Source organism: Vicugna pacos, chromosome 16 (genome assembly GCF_048564905.1).
Source record: "Vicugna pacos chromosome 16, VicPac4, whole genome shotgun sequence".
In the NCBI taxonomy this organism is placed as follows: domain Eukaryota; kingdom Metazoa; phylum Chordata; class Mammalia; order Artiodactyla; family Camelidae; genus Vicugna; species Vicugna pacos.
Window position 1 is genome coordinate 3,378,989 of NC_133002.1, and position 15,190 is coordinate 3,394,178.

Sequence of the window (15,190 nt, forward strand, 5' to 3'; positions counted from 1 at the left end):
CCTTGACTACTTCTAATCTCATTGAAAGTAATGATCATCTCTTATACATATTTGTATCCCTCTGTGTGGCTATTAAAAAGGGTACATAATATAGCTGTAGATTCTAATACTTATTGAGTGAACATATGAATGAATGAATAGGAAGTTAAAGTACTCACTGAGCTTTTATTTGAAAGAAGTCCTATTTTATTAATAGAATAATGGGACACACACATTGTGGCAAGATTATATGCATAGGTGTAAAGCATCAGTTTTCACTGACAATGACTAAAAGTATCTCAATTATCATTAAGCTTTCAATTAAATAGTATCATTGATGAATGATTTAATGATTGCTTGGTGATACTCAAATCTTAATATCTGGACACTTAAAACCAAAAAAGAGAGAAGAAAGAGGAGAAAGTGTGATGATGGTTTTTACTTTTGAACTGAAACGTGGATACTTTTATAAGTTCTATGGTATGGACATGTAATTATTTCCCTCTAAATGCCCAAACTGCTGATGTCCTAGAAGTGAGTTAGTAGCATATGTAACAGTGGCATGGGGTCCCCTACCTCACTCATAGGAAAATTCCCTATTGTTACCGTCTAACTACCCAGTTTAGGGATTGAGGTTCTTCGTTATGCCTCCATTACCCCCGGAACATAAGAGCTCCCCACTTGTTCCAGGCCTTTATGTATCCAGGACTGCTAAATGACTAAGTGATCATAGGCTTTGGTTTTTTAATTTATTTTTAATGGAGGAATGGTCCTCACTTTAGATGGCTCATCTTCTTGAATTCCTTCCACCAGAACTTTGTAACAAAAGAGCCTCTTTCTCTTGCCTACTTTGAGAGCTCCTGATTCCTTCGATCAGTTCTTCCTTTCTCATGACAATCTCTCTTTTCTCTGCTGTCCCTAGGCTCCATCTCATTTGTCGGAGACAGACAATAACGAGTTCTGCAAGCATGCATGGGAGGCACCTATCTTGGCCTTCAGGTCAGCAGTGACTCTGGATCTTTGTTTCTGCTCTGGTGAGGGCCGAGGAGGAAGGAAGGTCCTTGGCTTACAAATGAGATAGAAATAAAGGAGGGAAATAATGGAGGAACAATCAGATTCATATTTTGGGATACAAATCTGCCACAAGGTAGAGTTATTATACCTGCCTTGGCTAAAAGTTTGTTCTCTTTCCTCCAGTCCTACATCCTTTCTCAAAATATGAACTTGCTTTTTCTCCTTCGTTAGTACCTCTGTGTTTCAGCTCTCCAAAACACACCTACTTCAGTGGTACCCCAATAATTCCATTGACTGTGACTCATCATACATATACTGTAGCAGCGGCATCTTTTTCTGGCTATTCTCTTCTCTCCATTCACTTACCTTAGTTGAGTCTAACCAAATGCATTAAGTACATTTTCAGTTTACTCTCTAATTCTCTTCCCACCCACTTAAAATCTGGTTCCTATGTGCTTCTCTTTACCAAAACAACGATTGTTTTGGTCAAATTCGTGGATTAAAAAAATATGGTGTACTTTTAACACTATTTCTCACTCTCTGTGCCTTCTTGTTATGATTAGCTTTCTGCATACTGTCATTTGTCTGGTGTTTTTAACTTTCTGGATTTTATTGTGTTAATATCTTTGATAATTTTCCTTTCTGCTCCAGTTTTTTCTTTTAAATTATAACAGTGGTTCTATACTCTCCTTTCTTTCCTGAAGAGGATTAAAAAATTCTATTCTGCTTTTGTAAATCTTTAATATTGAGCTTCCTTCCTGTGTTTCTGATGCTCAGAAGCAGATTGCTTGGATTTGAGAACATTTTGAAAGATGGCTTATGAAGCAACAGCAACAGGGTGCAAGTCATACTTCTCACACTTCTTTGAATATCATTTGTCTCAGGTTTTTCTTGTGACCCAAAGATAACAGGAAAGATTCACTGTTGTTGGGAACACTGAATTTTTTCCTTTGAAACACTGACCTTTCTTCTCAAATCCAATCCATGTATTTTCTATTTTCAGTTTGCCTTTGTAATTTGTAAACTCACTGGGCAGGAAATAATTGTTGATCTTTCAGTGTGCAATAGCCCTGAGCACATGGTTATTAATGGTAACATGTTTTAAACGTCCTTGGTTTTAAAATCAACAATGTTAAACGATATTTGAGTTTTTCACTTTTACTTTTCTTTATTCTTGGCTTACAGGTTTTATTCTGGATACTCTCATTAGGTGGTTCTCATATGAGAATGGAGATATAATAGCTGATTTATAAATATTGAAAGAAAATATATTAGCCACCAAGACTTAGATAATTCTATCTCGCATTACAGTATAGTAGTTATTAGCGTGGCTTTGAAATTCAGTCCTATTATCTCTTTGTTTTGTTGTCCTGAGCAAGTATGTGAGCCTTGATTCCCATATGTGAAAACTACTGATTATAACCCACCTCTATGGGGTTTTGTGAGGAATAAATGAAAACAATTTATATCAAATGTTTGACCGCTAAGTGCTCAATAAATGGTAACTATCATTGGTCTGAAATGATTTGCTCATTTTCTTAGAAAGTGACTTTATTATGCCACTGAAATACCTTACCCTGAACTCACTGATACCTTGCCTGTACTACAAATGTAGTTTTGCTTTATGGTTTATTTTTCTGATTTGTAATATTTTGAATTTTTAACAGAATCCAGAAGGTTGGGAGATTCCTTTCAAGGATGAGAGAAATCTGAGACGTTCTCCTATTACCAGATTTATTCCTGTAGTTTCCAGGTTTTGGAGATATGAAGGTTGTTAGAAAGCTGCCCTCACTCAACATCTGATAAATTTGCATTTTAAGAGATGTTAATCAGTCCCATTTAAAAGGAGTCGGTATATATACACTTTTAATGAGCACAGGAAAATCTTGGGGGCCAATGACATCTTTTGAAGCCTGGTTAGATGGGAGAATAGTGGCCTTTAGTTAATGTAAAGTGACAACTTGAGTTGTCTTCTTTAGCAGTTAAGTGTTGGTCAATTCTAACAGCAGGAACAGTTGAAAAGTCCAAGAGACAATCTTCTTGCACTGATTTTGTTACAATTGACATCAGTTACAAAATCATAAGATTCTATAACAGAGAGATCTCCTCCCTAAGTACCTTTCCTGAAAAAGTCACCCCACCTGATTGTTGTATATCTGTTTAACTTTTCAGCTTTTGTGGTTTCCAAGAAATCCACAACCATTAAGTGGGCTCAGTATCTCTGGAGATCAATCATTCATTCACCCATTCAGCAAATTCAAATACTGACGGCCCACTTTGAATCACTTTGCTGGACTGAGTGTACCATGGTTTTCTAAAGTTGCTGCCCTTGCGTTTTTATGGTTGGGGCAAAGGGGAAGAAAATAAACACAGAGATAAATTAAAATGCAGGATCCCATGAAGGAAATGAACAGTGTGGGGAACCTAAGTCCTGGACACTGTAGAACTAGAAATTCAGCTCTGCAACTCATTAGCTGTGTGCCTTGAACGGGCCATTTTAGGATGAGCAAGGTGAGACTTTTGTGGAACGCTGAACTCCAGGAGGGTTCCAGCTCCTGGCAAAGGGTCATATCACTTCAGCTGTGTAAATTCAGGATAGGCTTGCAGTGACCACTGTGGCCGAGAAGAAAGGAGTCGCCTGGCCCTTTTGCGCCCAAGAAGAGAAACAGGCGAGGGCCCTTCCGGATCCGGGTCTGGCTTCGCCGTCTAAGGCTCAGAGCACGCGGGCAGATGGCGGGAAACACTCGTGGGTGGGCCCTCGGCTCGCCGCCCTGTCGCGGGGCGGGGTGGCTCTCCTGCCGCCGCGCGCCACGTCATCAAACAGCTCCCCCTCCCCTCGCTCGAGTCGCACGCGCGGAAGTAAACACCTCAACGTCATCAGGGCGCGTCTTCTCCTTTCCCCTCCCATCTCCCTGGATCGGTGGACGTGCTCACCTCCGCTCCGGGCCAGGTCTATGTCCCGGTTTCCCGCTGTCGCGGGCAGGGCGCCAAGGCGGCAGGAGGAGGTTGAGCGCTCAAGAGACCTCCAGGAAGAGCGGCCTTCGGCTGTTTCCATCGCGGATAGAGGTGCGGTCGGCGGGACACTACGGAGGCTAACGGGAGTTATGGCATGGGGTTTAGGGGGGTAAAAGTCCTCCTTAGGCAGGTAGAGAAGAGTAGGGTGAGGGGCGCATCGTTCTTCTCGCCCTCCAAGCCGGAGGCGAACTTTGCGTCCAGTGAGCACTTTGGTCTAGAGGGGGGCGGTCCCAGACGCAAGTTGAGTGAGAACCCCACTGGGGGACAAAAAAGTGAACCCCATCGCCGAGACGCGTTCTGCTCTTAAACAGGCTTATAAAGCCTTTGTTCTCTACCCATCCACCCCCCCACCCCGCCCCTTCGTCGGGCCGCCAGCCTGCCTTTGGGTATGGTATGAAGGGAGCCAGTTTCCAGGAGCCAGTTTCCATGGTTACCCACCACTTGGCCTTCTGGGATATCAGTCACTCTGAACAGGGACCTAACTTGAACCATGAATCAGAAGCAAACACAGGTGGCTTTTAATTCAGCTGAGAGTTTTTCCGCTGTGTTCCAGTTTTTGTTTAATAAAATTGGGTTTTGTTTAATAAAATTGGGTTTTGTGCTTCTGTATAGGTATGCTTGCAAATACATTGCCTTGTGCTAGGCTTACTCTGTCAGATACTTTGAGTCATGCATTAGTAAATGCTCAGGTTGTTAGATTTCACTGAAAAGTTGCTCTGGACTTGCTAATTGGATGTAAGTGATTTAACTGAGAAGTCATGGGTTAATTCTTGCCAGCCCTGAAATTGTCTTCAAGAAATGTCATTCTCTTTTCAGTTCTGGCAGACTGAGTCAGAGAAATCTTTACAGGCATTTTAATTAAACAGTTTCTTTTTTTTTTTCTGTTATTACAGAGGAGAAAGGATGCACATCACAGGAGGGAGGAACTACTCCAACTTTTCCTATTCAAAAACAAAGGAAAAAGCTTATTCAAGCTGTGAGGGAGAATTCATTCCTTATTGTTACTGGAAATACAGGAAGTGGTAAAACAACTCAACTCCCAAAATATCTATATGAAGCAGGTAATTTTATTCTGGGATAACACTGGGAATATTTTTTTAAAATATCCTCTTAAAAGCTAATAGGACTTCTGTATTACTCAAACTCTTACATCCCTGTTCTTCTCTTAGCACACTTTCCCTGCATCTTCCTTGCTTCTTTGTCGTCTTATTTTGGATGCAGGAATTAGCTGAGATGGCAGGTTTTCCATTTTTAATTACCATTATAATTCCAAATAGAATTATAGGTAGATGTTGATTCTCTGCTCTAAAATAAGGTTGTCATGCAGTAGACTATTAAACATTGGGTATTGAAATAATTTTCAGGGAGAAGGGATTATATTGATATCTACCACTGACATTTCTTGGTTCTTTCTCTAGAGCTGTATCAGGTAACTGTTGATTACTTGACTTTGCTAACACCAAGCCAGCTAAACAAATTACCCTTACAGTGTTTTTCCCTTCCTCATGGTAAAACTTTCTATCATAAGTTTGGTACAAGACTCATAGAATACAAACTTGTGGTTGCCAAGGGAGCAGGGGATGGAAAGGGACAGAGTGGGATTTCAAAATGTAGACTAGATAAACAGGGAAATATATACAAGATCTTGTGGTAGCTCACAGCGAAAAAAAAAAAAGTGACAATAAATATATTTTTAAAAAAAGTTTGGTACAGAGCAAAAGTGTGTTGGATATTATTCATATAAAAAAACACCAAAAAATTTAGCTTATATTAACTTACTCTAAGGCATCAAATCTGCCATCTATTAAGACATAGCACTATTTTACATACTATTAATAAAGAAAGGTGTCATCAATTATAAAATGCATCTCCCTTTCAGAGATATTAAGATGGTAATAAAAAGCCTGTAGAATCTACGAAAAGTTGTATATTTAAACTTCTATTATAGGATGTGTGTGAAATTTTAGATTCCTAAGAGTTAAAAATTTTTGGCTTATTCTTTAGATTAAATCTTCAGATTGAAATTGGAAAAAAACTAAAATATGTACATTAGAATGGTTATTAATATGTATTCTTATTTTAAATTTATACTTAAATTTCCATGGCGCAAATGTAATACAGTGTGTTGTTAATTTGCACAGTTTTCTTTTAGAAACACTTGAACGGTTTGTACTGATTGACCAGAAACAGTTGAGCTCTAATAGGAAGCAGTTGTTAACATTTTGTGGTTTTTACCTCTGGTTTTGATAGGGTTTTCACAACATGGTATGATTGGTGTGACTCAGCCACGAAAAGTAGCTGCCATATCTGTTGCTCAGAGGGTTGCTGAAGAAATGAAATGCACTTTGGGATCCAAAGTGGGATACCAAGTTCGTTTTGATGATTGCAGCTCTAAGGTACAGAAGTTTGTATTTAACTACTGTAAACTTATAGAAAGAGTGGAGAAAGTTATGAAAGATTTTAACTTCAAAATCCCATTTATATTTTAAAGAAACAAAGCCTCTGAGTAGAATTAGTTTGTGTTGCCCATTGTTAATGCTTTAGCTCTGTGTTGTCTAATTTATCCCTTCTCCCTTAATTTATGTGACAGTTATCTTGATTTTTCGTAGGTCTCTTATTTTATGTATTTAGCTGTGAGGATCCTTGGCGTGTAATTTCCATTTGTATTCTTAAAAAAATTTTTATTATAGTAAAATATACGTGACATGAAATTTACAATTTTTACCATTTTTAAAAACTATTTTTAGGTGTACAATTCAGTGGCATTAAGTACATTCAGAGTGCTGTGTAACTTATCACTATTTTCAGAGCTTTTTCACCATCCCAAACAGAAACTGTGTCTGTTAAACAGTACCGCCACATTTCCATCTCCCCCCAGCCCCTGGTAATGTCTGTTCTACTTTGTCTCTGTGCATTTCCGTATTCTAAGTACCCTGTATAAGTGGAATCATACAGTATTTTGTCCTTGGTGTCTGGCTTATTTAGTTAATGTTTTCAAGGTTCATATAAAGTATAAGTTTGTATTCTTGAAGTCAATGGAAAACTGACAACTTAACAAAATTGGTAAGCCAATACTTATTGAGCATCTTCTGTATTCATGACAATAGTTCATAGTTACTGTTTACATTCCCACAGGATTTCTTAATCCTGTACCAGATACAGAGCAATCACTGATTTGCATATGGTCATGAATAGGAATGACCATCAATAGTGCAAAGAATGACTCCCTAAAATACTATCTTTGCCTTCCAGTGGTCACTGGTGGGAATTTTTTGTTCTTTCCTTTTCCCCTTGTTTTATGTATGTCACTGCTATTAATTCCTCACCTTTGGACCTTATTCGCCCTTTGTTTTAATGCTAGTCAACTGACACTATTTTTGTAATCGGAAAATGGGCAGGGAACAAGAGGGTAAGAGAAAATGATACACCTTACCACTTCCTTTGCCTTTTCTCCTAAGTCCTCTAAAATAGCAGCTGAGACAGGGAGATGAATCCCATTTCATTGTTTCCCACAGCTTGCTCACCTGGAGTCATTGCATTATCTTAACCACTTTCCACTGACTTCATTATGTTTCCTTATTGGTCACCTTTGTTGCTTTATTCCAGAACATCCACCTTAATTCCTTATTCCTGTCTATATATAGATTATAAGTTTCATAATTTACCATGCATGTTATTAGATATATGTTATTAGACTATTTTATGTTCTTTTTTGTTTAGTCAGATTAGTTTGATCACTTACTGTCTACATTTTGGGGGGAAATTTAGTTTGGGCAGCAGAGGTGAATTTCTGTGATTCATTCTATCTATCTATCTATCTACCTATCTATCTATCTACCTATCTATCTATCTATTGATGTACTCTGCTGTTTGAACATTAGGATACAGCAATCAAATACATGACTGATGGATGTTTATTGAAACATATTTTGGGAGATCCAAATCTTACCAAGTTCAGTGTCATTATTTTGGATGAAGCCCATGAGAGAACTCTAACTACAGTGAGTATTTTAATATATTGGTTATTCATTAGACAGTTTACTTTTTGGGGGTAGCTTTGTCCTGTATAGTGAATTGCATTCTCTTACTTACATTTTAATCTATCCAAATAGGAATTCTTTGCTTAGGTGAGCAAAATATTTAAAATAAGTTGGTTGTTAGGTATACTTGTGACTTACAAGAAATTTACGTTTTTTTTCAGGACATCTTATTTGGTTTACTGAAGAAGCTATTTCAGGAGAAGTCTCCTAACAGGAAGGAGCATTTAAAGGTCGTGGTGATGTCAGCAACTATGGAATTAGCCAAGCTCTCTGCATTCTTTGGAAATTGTCCAATATTCGATATACCTGGAAGACTTTATCCAGTCAGGGAAAAATTCTGCAATTTGATTGGTCCACGAGATAGAGAAAATACTGCATATATTCAAGCGGTATTATTTGGTTTTTTTATATATATGATTCTAATTGATTGAGTAGTTTGATAAGTTATTTGTTCTCTTTTATTTTAATGGCAGCCCTAGGTCCTAGGATTTTTGAGACCAAATTTAATTTTGTGGAACTAGGGGAGGTGGTGGGGGTGGGGGTCGAGGTTGGGGATTATGTTTCCACTAGCGTGTGTTATGCTTGTGTTTCTTACTTTAGATTGTGAAAGTGACCATGGATATTCATTTGAATGAAATGGCTGGAGACATCTTGGTTTTTCTGACTGGTGAGCATTCAGTATCAGGTTTAAAATTTTACTGTTTGTAAGAAGGAAATGTGACATCACGATAGAATGTTACCTTTGTTGGGAAATCTAGGCTCTACTCACGTTACCCTAGGTTTTTAAGATTATCTGAGTAGCTTTAGATATTATTTGTATTATAAGATATATAAGATAATTCCTCACTGCCCCCAAAAACGCCAGTCTCATTAGTAAACATGTGAAACACACTGACCTTCCAATAGAAAGATATTAAATGACAAAATATTAATATTTGTGGTACTCTGTTTTATATAGAACTGTTGCCACACTGAACAGTCCTGGATCTGAATGATTAATTTCATTATTCCCAAAGACATCCTACTAGCTCCTTTCTTATTTGAGTGGTGAGATGGTACTCTGTGGTAGCAGTGCATAAGGTGTGGAATTCATGTCTCATAGACTAGCCTTTCTTGGAGGTCAAAAATGGAAAAGTTAAATCTCAGACTAGTGTGATTCTTCAAGTAGCAGCATCCTTCTAACAGATATGAGTCATTTCATGGCTCACCTCCTACTCTGCCTTGTACTGATGTCAGAAGTGAGCCATTGTAACAATCTCTTTGCTCTTTTGAGATTACTTAAGTATTTTGAAATAAAACCTAAATGTAGTATCTCCTAGACTAGCTTCCCCTATGTTAATGACTAACTTTACTGAATCTTCTTCAAATACCATACCAACAAGATGAAGGTCTTGAAGATTATAAATATTTTAATTTTTTTAGAGATTTAAATTCCTTGGAAACTGGTGTTTCTTCTATTTCTAATTTTATTGTTGAACACGTGGGTACAACCTATGTGTTTATCGACTTCGGATCAGATGAGAGATTTAGAATAACTATCATGCAAAACTAATATTAATCTAGAATCCTGTTTTTTTATTCTTAAGTTAATTTTGCTGTTCAGTTGCTGACGTTATTTTCCTCATTTCAGGTCAGTTTGAAATTGAAAAAAGTTGTGAGTTACTTTTTCAAATGGCAGAGTCAGTTGATTATGATTATGATGTTCAAGATACCACTCTAGATGGCTTGTTAATATTGCCGTGTTATGGATCTATGACAACAGGTAATTCCTCACTAGAACAGAAAATTTGATTTTTAAAAAGCTTTTTTATTGAATAATCACATACATATGCAAGAGTGCACAGATGTAAGTGTTTAGGTCAATGAATTTCACATAGTGAACTCACCTTTGTAACCAACAGCCAGGTCATGAAACAGAGCATTAAGAGAACCAGCATCCCTTAAGAGAAGTGATTTTTTTCTTGAAGTCTTTTTAAAAAGCCGTGGACAGCCATCCCTCTTACTGTTGTTAAGAGTGGTCTGTGTCCTCTCCCTGCAGAACAAAAGTGTTGTTGGTAATTTTTTGAAATTAGGACTATAATTCCTTGATAGTAGTACTATAAGTTAAGTCTAATTTGTCACTGCTACAGAATTTCTAGAAATCTTATATATCAAGATACATGAAATAACCTAGTATGTAGTTTTCTTTTTAAGTAGCCACACATTAGTCTCCTTTTCAAGAAAGATGTTCTTTTATAAATTCAAAGAATAAATGCAAACTCTTATTCTAATATTTGTTCATAATATTGTTGAATGAGGTTTAGAATTTGTTTTGCAAAGCTATTTTATTATGTAATTTGACTTGTAAACTAAAGGGAAGTTAACCGTAGTCTATTTGGAGTTTGACTGGGATTAACATTGAATGTAATACAAAAAACATTTAAACGTTTTTATATTTTATGTGTATTTTTGTTTTTGTTAGGTGGGTGGTTCTTATCCTTATATTAACAAAAAAAGTTTAGAAATATATGTGTTGGTAAATAACCAGAGACCACACGCTATTTTGGAAATCTCTCCTGTGATGATATTAGGCCCTTGCTCTCAATATTTTTAGATTTTTACATCTTTAAGGGGATTCTTAGGATAATTATGAGATATTTAAGGGTCTCATTGTGTTTTGGAGATTTGAGCTACTAACTCTATTGTAAGTTACTTTGTAACTGGTAAGGTAATTCAAAGCCCATTACAGTTGCTTTGTTATTAACCATTAACTATATATATATATTTTTTTCCTTTTTCTATGTGAAGTAAATAATTTCATTCTTACTTGTGTCTTACTGCCCCATTGAAAATAATGTTCTGTATCTCCCATTGCTTCTTGTTTATCTTCCTGAAATCCAGTTTTTATACTATTTAAGATTGCTAGTGACCTCCTACTTCTCAAATCTCATGGCTTTTTTCTATTAGTTTGCATTTTGATTTTGTGATAATGAAAAGTCTCCTTCTTAAATGCTATTGTCCAGGATAATATTTAATTATTTTGTTCTCCTGTCCACTCTCTCTAAGGCTGCTGCCTTCCCACCCTCCCTGACCGTTGTTCCCCTCTTACTGTGACTTTTCCTAAGGTTTCATCCTTAGCTTGCTGTTTTCTGAAAATTCTCTATTTTGGGGAAGTTGGCTCCTAGGAGTTACCTGTCACTTCTTTGTGATGACTTCTGGAAGCTGTTGCTAGTTCATTGTCCTGCACTCTATACCTACTGGGTTTCATGGGGCTTTTTGGTCTGTGCATCATGTCATCCTAGATCATATAATTCAAATAAGTGGCAACTCCTACAGGCTTTCTTTTACCTTTGTCTCATCTAGATTCCTTTTTTTTTTCTCCTTTTTTTTTTTTACTATCATTAGAGTTGGGATCCTTAATTTGCTATCCTGAGTTATTAGTATATCCTGCTAAATTATTCTTCCTGATTTAGTTCACCATCCTACCTGCCATAGTGAGCATAATCTTCCCAAAGCACCGTTCTGATTGTGTCAGTCTCCTGTTGGGTACCTTTAGCTATTTTCTATTGCCAGCTGAATTAAAATGCCAGCTTAATAACTTGGTGTTCGTTATCCTTAAACGTGACTCAACCAGCTTTCAGCCTGAATTCTTAGTGTATGTGATTTTCTTTGTTGGTGTATATGTGTAAATTGAAAAGGTGTGGGATTGGGTGTAAGTAGAGCCATTATTGAAGGATTTTGTTTATTTATTTTAGTTTCCTTTCTGGGTCCAAGGGCGCTCTAAGGGTGAGCTGTTGATAATTCATTATGAGCATAATAATATTTATTATCGTGGTTTGTAACCATGCAAAGAGGCATTCAGATGGAGCTGATGAGGTACTAAGTAATGGGTGAGGCAGAGTTGGATGAACTAAGGAGAAGGTGGCAGATTCCTGGGATCTTAAGCTTTCTTTTTAAGCCTGGTTAATACAATACAGCATTTATTTTCTTTATTATTGCTACCTTGGGTGGTTGGGAGAGACACTATTTTAATGTTATTTCCTGTTCAGGAACAGAAAACTTGGATTTGGAGGAGAGGGAAGAAGGGTTTCTTGGTTGTAACCTAGTGAAGGGAGTTCAAAAATGACCCATACCTAGGTTTAGTGAATAGGTAAAAATTATGGGGTAGATATTTTATATTTGCTCTTATTTCTGGAATAGCCATGAGGGTGGCTGACTGATTTAGAGGGGATCTTACAATATCTCCATAATTGACATAAATTCTCATCTGTCAGATGTGAAGAGGTGCTGTGGTTTCCTTTCTACCAAGATTATATGAACTGCTCCCTGGGCTAAAGTCCTCCTTACCCACCCCTACTCCACTTTGTGATGTTCCATCAGGCTCTCAAATGTAAGAGTTATTTTTGATGCCTTTTCCCTCTACACCTTTTTTTGTGACTCCGTATTTCCATTTCCTGAACTTGAACTCCTTCTTTCCCTCTCATTCTCCCCTCTTTGCTGGTCAAAATCCTGCTATTTTGTTTCACAAGTGCAACCAACTCCATAAAAACCTTTCCTGTTTTCCCTCCCCACAACTGGCTTTCATTTCTTCTTCATTGGAACCTCATTGTGCTTTACTGTACCCTGTTGTGGCACTTAACCCATTTATCTTGTTATGATTGTCTCATCACCTCGATGAGATTGTGAACTTCTTGAGGGCAAGTACCGTATGTTGAAAAGTTCTCATTAAATATTTGTTAAATTGAGTTTTAGATTTTTCCCTTTCTGCTGGATATTCTGTTAACATTTTGCATAAAGCGCTCTCTGAACTTTATTCTTTTTTCTCTCAAAACTTTTCCCTTCTGACTTCCTTCTTTTGTTCAGATTTTGCACCTCTTCAAGTTTGTCATGCACTTAGGAAAAGCTGAACCCTACAAAAATGTATGAACTGAAATATACCTGTTACTTCATAAGTGACAATTATTTGCATGGAATTAGACAATTTTAGCACTGAAGTAATTACCTAATTCAGTGCTTCTTAGCCTTTTTTTGGAGGGTGGGAATCTCAAATTTTTTTTTTAAAGTATTGAAAGCCATGGCTGTTTTTTCCTAGAAAAATGCACATATACCCATATATATGTTTTTGCATAATCAGATTTCTTTATTTTACAGATAGAGGCTAATTGATGTTCCTGAGGTCACATGGTAAATCTACATTTGATACCTGGTTATTTATTCAGTAGTGGGGAATCTAACAGTACATGTGTTTCCAGAATACATGAAGAAAAGGAGAGGAGCTTTACCTTGAATTAGTGTATGGCATTTTAAAAGAGGAAAAACTGCTCATTTAGATTATTGCATAAACCCCAAATATCTTTTTTTTGTTTCTTATGCCTGAAAAACAAAGATGTTATCTCAATATAGCAATTTCCAACTGTCTAAATAGTTTCTTTAAATGTTAAGATTAAAGAAAAGATATGGGGGAATAAGGCTAGTGAGCTTTACATAAAAATTCTCAGTTTATGTGGAGTCTCCCCAAATGAGGAAAATTTTCTTTTGTCTTTTAAAGGAATATATACTTTTTAAAAACAGTAAAATCAGTAAAGTAAGAAAAGTAATTAAACTTACTAGATCCCACCATGATTAAGTGATAATCACTATTAATATTTTGAGGTATATTTTTCTAACCTTTTTCTTTATAAATTTAGGTATATTTTTATTGTTTAGTTTTTTTTTTTAACAAAAATGGGTTAACATATGCTCCTTTGTTTTTCTTTTTTGTTCTTTGTAGAAATTTTAGAAAAGTACCCCAAAAATCCATTTTCTACTATACAGAATTAATACAGTTGGTGTCTCAGCATATTTGTTATTGTTTTCTTTTAAGAAAAAATAGTCAGTTGAGGAAAAATGATACTATTTCATTATAAAGAATGCAAGCAGTGTACACAATTACAAAGGTGAAAGTAAAGAAATCACCTCAAGCTCCTCCATCCAGAAATAACCATATTTAATACTAGGAAAACCGTTATTTAAAAACTCTGTGTGTGTGTGTATGTGTGTGTATATTTGTGTTACATTTAGAAGGATAAGTAAGTAGATAAGTAGGTTGATAGAAATACTTTTTAAAAGTGAGATTACACTATTAGTTGCTTTTTAAAAAATAATTTAATTTTACTTGAATTTACTTGAAGGAATTGTTAAGCTTCAAGTGAATCTTTACCACATGAGATAATAATTCATTAAAGATTGTTAAAAATATTAAGCTGAAGTTAATATCTTCTTTTTAGACCATATTTGAATGGAGATCTTACCTGTTGCCTCTCTGATTTGAAAGATGAGGGCTTAAGTACTTTTACTCTTCTATATCCTCCCCTTCTGATTTTTGTTAGTTATTTTTACATTGTTCAGGTGTATTTAGTGTTTACCATCAATCCTTTTACCATGATTTTTTGATTCCTAAGTTACTTTTAGTTAATTTTAGATTCGTTAGATTTTAACTTTTTTTAAATATAAGGGCTCTTGGGTGTTTTTTTTTTTTTGTAGTTTTTTTTTTTTTTTTTTTGTCTAAGAATGTCTGGCTTTTGCCTTTATACTTGAGCTACATCTTGGCTGGGTTTTATGTTCTTGGGTCACACTTTCTTTTCCTTAGAACTTGGTAGACGTTGTCCAGTTGTCTTCTGGCATTGAATGTTGCTGCGGAGAAGTCTGAGGCCAGCCTGATTTTTTTTCCCTTCCTTGTAAGTGATTTGCTTTTTCTGTCTGATTGCCTGAAAATTTCTGTTTTTATCCTTAAAGTTCAATAGTTTTAATTAGAATATTTTTTGGTGTTGAGTGTTGTATATTAAAATTTCCTGGAATTTTATGTGCTCTTTTAAAAAATCAACTTTACTGAGATATAATTTACATATAATAAACTGTGCCTGCTTTAAGTATACAGTTCAGTGAGTTTGACAAATGTACATACCTGTGTAACTACTACCAATACAATAAACTTTTTTGAGTTGCTCCTTTTATCTACAAATTCATTTCCTCATTTCAAGGAAGTTCTCTTGTGTTATATCTTTGAATATAAGTTTTGTCTATTTATTGGTTTCTCTATTTCAGGGATACTAATTCTTATGTTGGATCGCCTGTCTTCCATATTTTTAAGCTTCCTCCTAGACAGTTTATCTTTTCAACTGCAT

At 36.1% G+C, this 15,190-nt stretch overlaps 1 protein-coding gene and 1 long non-coding RNA gene across 2 annotated transcripts in view; one reads left to right on the forward strand and one right to left on the reverse strand.

Annotated features, from left to right (window-relative positions):
* Positions 1-711: 711 nt before the first annotated feature.
* LOC140686390 (uncharacterized) lies at positions 712-4,387 on the reverse strand. Its single transcript, XR_012060167.1, has 2 exons — positions 3,928-4,387; positions 712-1,044 (listed from the first exon to the last, which is right to left on the reverse strand). It is a non-coding gene; the product is annotated as an uncharacterized lncRNA (long non-coding RNA).
* DHX40 (DEAH-box helicase 40) overlaps positions 3,808-15,190 on the forward strand; it is a 41,348-nt gene continuing 29,965 nt past the window's right edge. Inside the window, exons 1-7 of the mRNA XM_006218001.3 lie at positions 3,808-4,059; positions 4,902-5,069; positions 6,259-6,404; positions 7,890-8,009; positions 8,210-8,437; positions 8,649-8,715; positions 9,679-9,810. Coding sequence (XP_006218063.1) covers positions 3,948-4,059; positions 4,902-5,069; positions 6,259-6,404; positions 7,890-8,009; positions 8,210-8,437; positions 8,649-8,715; positions 9,679-9,810 — 973 coding nt within the window. The 5' untranslated portion in view covers positions 3,808-3,947. The remainder of the gene's footprint in view (positions 4,060-4,901; positions 5,070-6,258; positions 6,405-7,889; positions 8,010-8,209; positions 8,438-8,648; positions 8,716-9,678; positions 9,811-15,190) is intronic.